Source organism: Passer domesticus, chromosome 1 (assembly GCF_036417665.1).
Source record: "Passer domesticus isolate bPasDom1 chromosome 1, bPasDom1.hap1, whole genome shotgun sequence".
NCBI lineage: Eukaryota > Metazoa > Chordata > Aves > Passeriformes > Passeridae > Passer > Passer domesticus.
The window spans coordinates 13,673,199-13,685,328 of record NC_087474.1 but is presented as its reverse complement, the minus strand read 5'-3'; the positions used below and the strand labels follow the sequence as shown (position 1 = coordinate 13,685,328).

The window sequence follows — 12,130 nt, the reverse complement described above, 5'->3', positions numbered from 1 at the left end:
CAGTTTTGCACAGCAATAACATATATTTCACAATTTCCATTTCCTCTTGCATTCCTCCAAATGAACTTCTGTATATTGTTTCTCACCACTAAATTTGGGGGGCATGGGGAGGGTAGATGCCACATCTCAAGCTTATCAGTAACAGTTATTATGTTTGATTTCTGACAAATTATTTTAAACTATAATTGCAGAGAACTGTAAAAAAAACCCTAAAATGTAACAGGTAAATGTTACTAAATGTTGCAATCAACTGAAACAGCAGATTAAGCACTGATATAATTTACTAGCTCAACTACAGGATGACTGTATGGTGCTACAATCCATGTTGGCACTTATTAAACATTCCAGAGATAAAAGGCAGCAATACAAGTGTTAAGTTTTCAACACTGAAATCCAGAGGAATATGAGATTTTCTTATAGTAAATTTGCTCTTCTACCTTACCTTTGACAATCTTTTTAGCACAGTCATTGTATACTTGTTCTTGTGATGTGTTTGACTGGAATACACGGTCAAATATATATGGCTTGGACTGTAAAAAACAAACAAAGCAAAACAGAAGAGTTATCAAAAAATGCTGAAGTGGAACTGGAAGGTGTTTGTTAATAGTTTAGAAATACTCCACACTGTCTCAGCCCAATCTTCTATTTTAAGCACTTGAAGACTAGTGTGGAAATCAGCTTAAACAGTGCTGCCTAAAGCTTCACACGCTTGCTTACAAGGAAGGCCTTGAATTAAATGTATTTGGTTTCAAAGTGTTATCTACACAGTTCTGCAAAACTGCTCTGCCACATGACCTCGAGTTACTTGATTTACAAGGCAAGCCAGTGCCTGCTCTGTACATCTAAAAACCCCTTTTTCTCACCTACCCTGGTGGTGGGTTTACTCTGGTAAACTCCAATTATTAAAAACATACCCCATGACAGAGCATCTGTCTTGCCAGTATTTCTTGAAAAAAATCAAACCAAAAAGAAATATTCAACACAAACTATTGTACCATATAAGACATACTTAAAATAAAGCTCCCCAAGCAAAAGAAAAGGCAATGCTGGGGAAGGGAACCTTTCACAAGACTCATTTTGGAAAAGACTACATGAGGAAGGTTTGACAGAATTTTGAGAAGATCATTGGATATTGCTTTGTTTTAGAGAAGAGAGTCTCATAACAGTTCTAAGCAGCTGACAATCCATCAGGATATAAATGATTACGCTCATCTTACAAAGCTCAAATTTTTGTAGCACTTTCAGAGCTTGATTGTGTAGGTAGCCAAGCAGATGGGTGAAGTTTACAAAAAACCTAGGTCAGTTAACACTGTTAAGACTCCCTGCAACTGTTAGGTGTGCCATTCTGCCTAAATTCAAGTCATCATCATCCTCCCACAAGGATATTCTGGAATTGCCTCTCCAGCAAAGAAACAAGTATGGCTTCTATTTTTTACCCACACACATTTGCCTTCCCTGCCCTGGCCTTCCATTTGTCTTTTAATAATATCCAGCACCACACCAAACAAAGCTTTTTTAGACTAAACACATTTATCTGAGGCCTTGGAATCAGGTGGATGAGCACTCTCTTGGAAAAATAATTACAGTGTTCACTGCATAAATATGTTCAAGAAACCACAAGACTCAGTAGGCAGAAACTGTCCCTAAGGGGCTGAAGTTTGTCAGAACACTTGTTTCACAGCAGGGAAAACACCACCCTTCTCCTTTACTCATTTCAGCTTCAAAGACACCTCAAATCCCTGTGTTCCACAGGTAGAATTGAGGCCATTAGATACACCAGGAGGGAGACAACTAACAAGTTAAGTAACCCTGAGGTAAGAAAATGAAGACTGAGAACACATCACACCAAAAGGCAAAGATCCTGTAGAAAAGATGACACCATCTTTCTCACTAGCAGCTGTAGTTTCAAAAAGCCTCCAATTTCACAGGTATCAATCAGCTACACTACACACTGCAAGTCAGCTACACCACAAAACATTCAACAGCTCTGTTTCATGCTCCAGTGCACATTTATATGCACTGAAATAATCCCATTGTGCAACAGAAAATCGAGGCCTTCACTTTGGCAGTATTGCCTTTAATTGATCTTGTTTATACAGTAAAAGCTGCTAAGCACATGACCAATTTCAATTTCCCTCAAGTTAACAATTGATATCAATATACAAAACTTAATAATGTTAATAATGTCTCTTGGCTAAGAGAATCCTCACAAGGGGTCCTGTTGTCACTTGTCCCTTGTCCATTCCTTGCATGTGGAAAGTGGCATATTTGCTCACACATCCTAATTTTTGTATCACACCTATGAAAATCCATATTAGTGGCATGTCCCTGCTCCATCATCACTGAGTCAGTATCTAATCAAGTAAGTTTAGACAAGCAGGTTCCAAGATAATTATGTTTTAAGAATGCAAATTACTCCCACTCAGTATGGCTTCACGTCCTTGACATCTACCATGCTATGTCTTATCACTTCTCTTTACAGTCTTTCTGCAGTAAACAAAGCTAAAACAGTATTACACGGATTACCATGCCCTAGAAAGTCTCCTCATTACCTTTAAGAGATTAATCAAGAAAGATTAAAGTGTCAGATATTTTTTGTGCACCAGATGCCTTTCCTTCCCCAAGCAGTAAACAATCAGATCTAATATGAACCGAAGACACAAAAGGCCCAAGCAGCGTTACCCGTGGTCCCTGGCAGGGGTAGCAGCAGTGTCACCAACACAGCACGAGGCTGCTTTGACACACTCCAGAAATCTTCAGAAACTGCTGCTCAAATTCTGTTAAAAATGTAGTACATATGGCCTTATAAGCAAGACATAAAATACCAAGCAAACAAGCAGAACTTCTAACTTCCTCTCTCAGAATCTTTTCGTTCCTTGCCTAGCATTTCTTTTGTCTGTAGTCAGCCACAGGACAACTGCAGCTCCCGCAGTTGCCTTGCACTTGAAGGGATGTGGTCTCACAGCAGAACTTTCCAAGTGCTCTCACAGCCTTCAGAAACATGCAGCTGCCAGTGTGATTCAGCAGCAAAACCAAATCTTAATAAAGGGATGATGCTGAAGTACAGTTCCACAGCTAACTTAAAGACTAGTTACCCATTATATGAAAGGATGCACAGCCAATCTAAATTATACAAAATTTGGAGTACACGTGAGTTTCTGTGGAAAAGTTCTGTGTCAACATATCCAGTGAGGACTACAGAAAAGTCTGCAATCACAACTACACTGAAAACTTACATCAAAAGTCTGAGAAATATTAAAGGTTATATCCATATATGTAATTTAAAAAAATCTCTTATTACTATTGCAACTTTCCATAAAGTACAGAATTGGTTATTCATAAGATCACCTGAGTTCACCTTACTTCTTATGCACTGATATCTGCAGCAAAGTCAGCAGTAAAAGATTCACTTGGAAAAGCAGTAGCATATTTTTCTACCACAACACGTGCAGAAGCTGTGTAATGTTTTTTGCTAGAATGGACAGTTAAAACAGTGCTACAATACTTACCCATGCTTAGCCTATTCTTGGTGAAAGGTTAAATAGTACATAATGGGCTTACTTTGCCTTTAAGATCTGCATCTATATTAAAGAATGTTCTTCCCATCAGCACAAAATATGTTAAAAGATTTATCCAAATGGAATAATTTCTGGAAAGTATGATGTCACACACCTGACTCACTTCTTCCTATTACTAAGCTAAGGTATTGCTGCTTTGACACACCTAATCAAGCCCAACACTGTCAATGGGTGAAAAGGCACAGCTACAAATTCATATTTTAATTTCAGAATAAAGAAAGAGGATTTTCTTCTTGTCTTAGCTGCATGCACACAAAAGTGCAGCTGGTACAGAACAGTCAGTGAATCTCAGCTTTTTGTCCCCTTTTTCTTATTTCTGTGGAAATACTGCAAGTCAAGTATTAACTTTTACAGCAGTTATTTTTTGCTATAGAATTACTAAAATATGTGATTTAAAACACTGACTAGAAACTCAATTTCCAGAATAGAAACATAATATTTTTTAAATAAATGTTTCAGCCAAACTTTTTAGTTTAGTAGAAAGGTTCTTCTAAAGAGAAAAGCAAGTACTGCTTTATATAAAAATGGTCACTGAATTTCAGGACAAAAAAACCCCAGCAAATATGAGCGAGGTGTTTCTACACAACTGGCACTGCAGCCAGGGAGAAGAGCTCTGCCTTTACAGATTCCTGGAAACCAGAATATTTCCTCTCTGTTAAATCATCATACCACTGTCACCTGAAAAGCACCTTTGTTTCTCAACATTTAATGGAATAAAGTAAGAAAAAGAAATAGAGGGTAACAATGGAATAATAGTATTAGTTCAGCTACAGATTGCAATTCCTGATTCATATTTATAGTTCCACTGTAGACCCGATGCCTTTTTCTTGTCTGTAATGAAACACTGCTTTCTTTCTGCACTAACAAATAATAACAATAAAGTTATTTTAAAGAATGCATTTAATTTCTTAAATCTATACAGTCCAGTACACCCTTCAGCATTTTTCTTTTGAAAAACCTACTACTAAAAGTTGCAGTAGTAGAAGTGACCTTCTCTACCAGATTCTAACAACCTTCTAACCTAGCCTTGTCTCATTTACAATCCAACACTGCTTTAAAAGATAATGATAATAAAGGGAAATGTCTCAAGCTCTTTCCAGGATCACAGGGGTACATCTTAAACAAATATGAGAACAGAGACAGTAGCCACGATGCTTTTCTAAAGCCATAGAAATAAGGAATAGGCCATGATCGTTACTAAAAGCCCTTTGGACACCGAGGCATCCTGCCCATTTCTGACACACCCACAAGGCCTGGCCACTGCAGCCCCTGGGGAGGGTTGCTTTGGGCTGAGGCTTCAGCTCCAAACCCCAGAGTGTCACTGCATTCAGCAATGTATCTTTTGGGGAGTGTTAAGATGAACAAGACTAGATACAGAAAGGTTTTTAAAGAAGATCTATAGATACATTATGCAGAACTATAAAGCTACTCAGTTGCAAGAAGTTTTATATTTGATAAAACAAAGGAGATAATCCCCTATCAAACTGCTCTTCCTCCCTGTTCTATCTTACTCAAAAGCCTGAATTCCACTAGCAAATTGCTATCAATTTTCACATACAGGTACATTTCTAATGTTTATCATAAAAGTCATATAACAAGTAATCCTATCATCTGTTCTAACAAAATCCTTATACTTAATTAACAGAAGAAGCCATTAGGAAAAAAATAATTAATAAAATAGTAAGATGAAAAGAAGCCACCAGCAATTAAAAAATTTAAAACCCTTTACTAGTTAAAAAGTTTCATCCTGTGGAAAGAAAATACTTTGTTTCAGAGTCTGCTCTTTAAAGCAGACCAACACCCTATGTCCCCTCAAACTGCTGTTACACACTAGCTACAGTTAAAACTATTATTTTATCTAACACAGATCAAAATGACTCACTCGTCCAGAAAGACAAGGATGACATTAACTTCATAGGAGCTAGGAAAAGAAGGGAAGCCAGCTAGCTCAGAGATGACAGCGGAGTCAAGGAAGGAGGAGGGTTTGTTACAGTCACGGATTTCCCTCCCCACCCTCCTCCAGAGGAGTCAAATCTGCAGCCTGGGATCAGCTCTGCTTCCGCTGCCTGCCGGTGTTCACCTCCCTCCCATCGACCATTACAGGCAACTCCCAAGCACTGCTAAAGCAGCCTCCAGCCCCGAGCCAGGCACCGCGGGAGGTGCGAGTCCTTCAGGCAGCCAGGGAAGCAGCTATAAAAAACCAAAAGTAGCTCAATTACTGCTCAACAGGCAGCAACAAGGACAGAAACCAAAGAGCTGAGGTAACCAAACACACAGCTCGTGGAGGAAGCCTTTCAGCCACTGCTTCATGAGCGCTGCTTCTGTTATCCCCCCCTGGGCAATTCTGCAACACACAGAAACGAGCGGTGCCTGGCTACAGGCTCAGCTTAGAGAGTGCTAAATTTGTGAAAACTCAGTCAAGCTATTAAAAACAAAACTACTAAACACAAGTTATTGTCAACAGCTTTAGAGATTCAAGTCATAATTTTGAGGATATCAATCTTGTAGCCACCATTACAAAGACAAAATCAGAGTACCAAACCTTTATCCAAATTTTGTGAAACCAAGACACAAAGACTGTCACTGCTACCCAATTTAATAATCTTGGGGGCATTTTTCCCCAGGTCAGATATAGCAAGTCCTGGATCCAGGACAACTGGGACATGTGTTGTGATTTTTACCAAGATGAAATAACCAAGGTACAGCTGGCAACATTAAACATCAATCCTGAGCAGAAAGCCCCACATGATCTCTCAGAAGCACACCATCAAATTGTTCTACTCAGATACAGAACCACCTCAGCACAATCTACATTTCAAATAATTTTAAAGTGCACCTAAAGAGTATTTTAAAAAGATAAGCTTTCATTTGGACCAGGGCTACTGAAAGAAAATTTATTTTTTAAGTCAGAACACATGAAGGTTTCTATACTAAACTGTGGATTACAAACAGACTATGCAGTGTCACAATGAATGGGTATTTATTGATTAAAGTGAGATTATCCACTCCAGTTAAATTTTCTGTTTTCCAGGACTGGTTCCTTACTCTGAGTTTACCTGTACAACCTCAGGAAGAAGTGATGTACTCCAAGATAGTAACTTGCCAGCTGAAATGAGCCCAAATTACCTCATTTCACAAGCATGCTATTGTTCTTGTCACTCTAGACTCATGGAATTCCATATTTTATTGACAAAATCAGCCAAATATTAACAGATTAAAGCACTAGTATTTAGTAACTCCTCTTACAAAAAAAGTATTTTATTAAATTGCATCCTGCAACTTCATATACTATGCAAAAAAGCTATTATTGGTAGCCTCAAAAAACAAAACAAACTCCTAAAATTTTTAGACAGATAACTGGCCTCTAAGTTACTTTCAGCAAGAATTAGCATCTCCCATGAAATATGTTTACACGAAAACACAAATTAAGTGTTAACAAAAACAAAACAAACATTGGGGCTAAAGTGAGTTTGTACAACACCAACCAAACCAGGCAACAAACTACCGTACTTTATTTTTATATTCCAGCTCCACTTTGTAGCTAGCAATGAAGAAAAAGGAAAGGATTATCTTTTCCCCTGCAACATCCGTATTGTTTTTAACAGGCCTCATAACTTGCAAGGAGACTCCAGTTAAAATACATTTACGAACATGTAATGGTCTGTTTATTCGGATTTAACAACAACAGAAAAGAAGCTGTCAGCTGCAGACCGACGTACAGATCTCGAGCACCAATTCTCGGGAGCCTGCACTGCCGTTCCGCGTTTCTTCCCCAAACTCTCCGCAGACAGGGATGGGGGGCAGCTCCCACGCGTGCCTTCAGCACTCCCACACGGCCCGGGCAGCGCCCGGCCGGCGGACCCGGCACTCGGCTGGAGCCTTTCTCGAAGGTCTCCTGCCCTGCCCTGCCCTGCCCTGCCCCGCCGCCTCCCACACCCAGAGCAGCCCACCCCGCCCGCAGCTGTCCCTGCCCCCTTTCTCTCCCCTTTGCCTCGGTCTCCGAGGAGGCCGCTCCCCTTCCCGAGGCGTCCCCGCCCGCGGGCGCTCCCGAGCCCTCCCGCCTCACAGCGCGCCCATCCCGCGGCGTCTGACCGCGCCGACCCCCGACACCCCTCCGTCCGTCCGTCCCTCCGTCCCTCCCTCCGTGCCCCGCGGCGCTTCCCGCCTCTCCCGGCCCCTCACCGCGATGACGACGGTGTCTTCGCCCTGGAACTTCGCGATGTACTTGTCGCCTCGGGCCACTTCGGACTCGTTGAGGGGCCTGAAGCGACACATCACTTTGATGTTACACTCCGCCGGGTCCGCCATCTTAGGCCACCGCCGCCTCCGGGGCGCTCAGCTCCGCCGCCGCCAGCTGCCGCCGCCGCACCGCCCGCGCCGGGGATCTCGCAAGCCGCCGTGGCCGGGAAACCCGCGCCCGCCCCGGCAGGAGGGAAAAGGGAAGGGCTCCTTCCTGGCCGCCGCCGCCGCCTCCCGCTCTCACTTCCTCCCCAACATGGCACCGGCCATGGCGGCTGCAGCCGCGGCTCCCGCCCCGCCCCGCCGGGGGGGGGAGGGGCCGGGTGACGTCACCCACCGCAGCGCCAGCCCCGCCCCAGCCCCGCCCTGTGCGCAGGCGCGGTGCCGCCCCCAGGCGGGCGGGGCGGTGCCCGCGGGGCCGCCGGGGGCGCTGGCAGGGGCGGGGCTGCCTCAGGCGGGCGGGGCCGCCATGGCACCGCCCGCGGCGCCGCTCCCTTCACGAACCATAAACTCATGGAATAGTAGAATTACAGATTTATAGAATCATGGAGTCATCAAGGTTGGAAGAGACCCTTAAGACCATCAAGTCTAACCGTCAGCGCAGCACTGGCCCTGTGACCCCTAAACCATGTCACCCAGCCCCTGATCCAGATGCCTCTTAGACACCTCCAGGGATGGTGACTCCACCACGTTCCTGGCAACCTGGCATCATCCACACAGAATCACAGAATCAGGCTGGAAAAGCCCTGAGGTGATCAAGTACAACGTATAACCAAACATCATCATGTCAACTAAATGCCACATCCAGTGTTTCCTTAAACACATCCAGGGACAGCCACCATAGCCTCCCCGAGCAGCCCATTCCAATGTCTGTGAAGAAATTCTTTCTACTATCCAACCTGAACCTCCCTTGGGCCATCTTAAGGCTAAGTCCCCTTGCCCTGTTGCTGGTTGCCTCTGAGAAGAGGCTGACCTCACCTGGCTACAGCCTCCTTTCAGGCAGTTACAGAGTGAAAAAATCACCCCTGAGCCTCCTTTTCTCCAGGCCAAGCACCCCCACCTCCCTCAGGTCGAGGGCTGCAGGGATGAGGCCTTGCTGGCCACTCTGGTGAGGAGCGTTGGGCATCAGCCCGCGCTGCCACCTCAGCTCCGCTGGCAGCGGGTGTTGTACAGCTGACATGGCCATGTTGGGCACTGATCTGCACTGTCACCTCAGCTCTGCTGGCAGCGGGTGTCAGACATGTGACATGGCCATGTCGAGCACCTATCTGCACTGCCACCTCAGCTCCGCTGGCAGCAGGTGTTGGACAGGTGACATGGCCATGTCACCAAGGTTTCCAATGCGGGTGCGCTGTGTGATGAGGGCAATCCATTTGCTCAATGTGGCATCGGTGGTGTGGTGGGTAGAGGGAACCTTCCACTTAAACATCTATGCCATGCCAGTGCTGGGGACAGCACTGTATGTGTGACAAAACTGAGGGGCCGAGTGTGAAGCAAAGGCTTAAAGCAGGTGGTTGAGATAGGACACTATAATACTTGGGACTTTTAGTTTGTTTGCATTTCTTTTCCTCTGCTAGCTAAAAGGGGGTAGATCCACATCCATGAGGTGGTCACATGGAGAAGCCAGTGTGCCCTCATTGCTTGTGTGCGTCCTGGAGATGGAACCCAGCGAGTGGGGTCAGAGAACACACAGCCCACAGCTCATGGTGTCACCTCTGGGATGGAGACTGTCATGACATCTTCATCTCAAATGAAAAAAAAAACAAACCAAACCCAAAAAAAAATCTGGACAGCAATTTTTTAAAGCTCAAATTATTGCAAGTTTTGTTTATGTATTTATTACAGGGGCTCTAAATCTAGTTGACCAAAACTTAGTGACTGTATCTGCACAAAAACATCAGGTAAACCATTCTGATAGAGAGCCCCAAGAGTCTCACACTTTTACAACAGTGCCTCTTACATCCAGGTGTGAACTTTCAGATTGGAACAAAGTACAAACTCACAGCTTGGCTGAGTTCAGCCAGTTTCCTGACAGAAATCATGATTTGTACGGGTAATTTTTCAAATAACCTTGAAGATAATTTTAAAAACCTCAGAAAAAATAATAAGGAGCCTTTCTCTTAAGTTAGTGTATTTTAGTAGGCCAGAATGACTCAGAAGAGCAGCACGCTTTCCTTAAAAGTACTCATTATTCATTATAAAAAAGGGAGGAAGTAGTGTGAATTTCAACAGGGACTATCTGTAATCAGGCATCCCCCATTTTTAAGACTTCTCAGTTTAGGGATTTCAGTGATGTGTTTTTTACTTAGGATAGGTGTGCAAGGCAAACACTTCAAAAGTGCTCCACATGACAGAAAAAATGGCCTAATAATCTAGCTGCAGTTATAGGTTCTTTTCACAGAGTAATACAAAAAATATTTCTGTGCCTAGTTTATCTTATGAGGTAAGCTAAATCTTCTAAACCAAATTCGTGTTGTAACAAGTTTATTTTTCCACTGTGATTAAAAATGCAGCAGGACTGTGCTGTCTTGTGCAGGGCAGCAGCAAAGACGTGTCCACACCTATGAGCACATGTGGAAATAGTTGTCTGGAAAAGCCAAGGTAGAGGCTTAGTCTGTGGAAGGTGCAGTGCTAGTCCACAACACCTGGCATATGAGATATACACAGACATCTGTCTACAGTTTTCAATAAAATGTTTTAAACATAATTGTTACTAGGTTTTACATGTCAGAAAACCTGTTTTAGTTGGTTGTTATTTTTGAAATTATTACATTGTATCTCAAGCAGCAAGACGTATTAATACTTCTATCTCAAGATGTATTAATACTTCTATCTCAAGATGTATTAATACTTCTATCCCATCTATTTCTGTGGTTATTCACAAGCTTATGGCTAGTAATGTTCTTATGGAGCTGCAGGATTTGGATCCTCAAAGATTTCCTGTGACAGAAGATTATTACTTTTATGAAAGGAGTGTAAATTATTTACTACTTTTTCAATTAATTTATTTTTGTACATAAGGAAAAAGAAATATTAGCTGCATAATAAACAACTTTGTGATTATTATTCACAGAACTACATGTTTCACCTGCTGAACATCCTTTACCCAAATGTATTGAAGAAACTTCTTGTTATCCATAAGCAGAGGGGACGTATCTTTAGCTGCATTTAATGACGTGTAGTGCCCAATGTAAGAACATCTCAGTCAAAGAAGAAACCTCATAATTAGATGATTGTCAAGAAAATAAGTGCTTGGCCTTGCTTACCAGTTGAATGTTTGACAGAGCAGACACTCCAGAAAGACAACACAGATGCATGAGTAGATAATTACTCATTTTAACTATGTTGAAACAAAAGATGTCAGCATGTGTGAACTCTGTAGTAGGAACTGGCCACTCTGAAGCTGTTGGTTCTGTGTGAGCCCATAGGAGAAGTGGCTGGGAGGGAGTTTCATCCCAGCTGTGGGAGTCCTTGGTAAAAGAGCTCTGCTGAACCACACGTGTGCTCTCACATCCCTGTCAGGGACTCTGTCATGAAGTTTCTCTTCTCTGATCTGTTGTTCAAAATAGCAACTGCTCCTTGGCATGACCTACTTAAAGGCTGACACAACAAAGCTGTGTGCTCAAAGAGGGCACTGTGTTATCTCTGCTGGCGCCAAGATGTGTCAGAAGAGCAGCCTTGAGGACTCGTGTTTAAAGATGTGGTCTCATGAGAACACGGCAGAGACCAAGCATCCTGGAAAGTTTCCCATTTTGTGGCAGTAACAGAATGTGCTTTCTTTGCCAGTTGAGAATATATTTGCTGTCTCCTATGTTGTTATGTAATGTCTATAGCATATATTTTTTGACACTTAGCTTAAGAGACTCTGTTTAAAAGTAATATATTATAATGAGAAAAAACTCTATCTCTGTTGTAATAAAAAGTGAATTATTCTGTTTGCTGTTTAAGCCTAGTATGCCCTATGTAGCTGACAATCAGTTTGGTAACGTTTCTTAGTAAAGACCAACGTCTTTTATTAAAGCAATTTATGTAAGGAATTTCTGTTGTTAGTTCAGACACCATGTTTCTTTCCATTTCTGAACTGTGCAACACACCCCTACAAATTCTTTTATGACTTATGGCTCTTTTAGGTCTTCAGTCTTTCCCACTAATAAAAACATGTTAAGCAAAGGGAATTGGCAAACCTAAGCCTTACAGGGAAGCTATATCGGGATAATGATGTAATTAACCATCAAAATTGTTCCAGCAGAGCAAAAGTGATCTTGATTTGGTTTTAAAAGAGCATTACATATTTGAATAAATCTTTAAACCAG

At 42.5% G+C, this 12,130-nt stretch overlaps 1 protein-coding gene and 1 long non-coding RNA gene across 3 annotated transcripts in view; one reads left to right on the top strand and one right to left on the bottom strand.

Moving 5' to 3' along the window:
• Nucleotides 1-8,104, bottom strand: part of KIF5B (kinesin family member 5B) — a 31,622-nt gene extending 23,518 nt beyond the window's left edge. For both annotated transcript variants that reach the window (XM_064400068.1, XM_064400121.1), the window contains exons 1-2: nt 7,761-8,104; nt 443-530 (exon numbers count right to left, since the gene is read on the bottom strand). In XM_064400068.1, the coding sequence (XP_064256138.1) occupies nt 443-530; nt 7,761-7,886 (214 nt within the window). In that variant the 5' untranslated portion in view covers nt 7,887-8,104. The remainder of the gene's footprint in view (nt 1-442; nt 531-7,760) is intronic.
• Nucleotides 8,105-8,288: 184 nt separating this feature from the next.
• On the top strand, nt 8,289-11,854 carry LOC135287107 (uncharacterized). The gene is made up of 2 exons (XR_010350975.1): nt 8,289-8,568; nt 10,891-11,854. It is a non-coding gene; the product is annotated as an uncharacterized LOC135287107 (long non-coding RNA).
• Nucleotides 11,855-12,130: the final 276 nt, after the last annotated feature.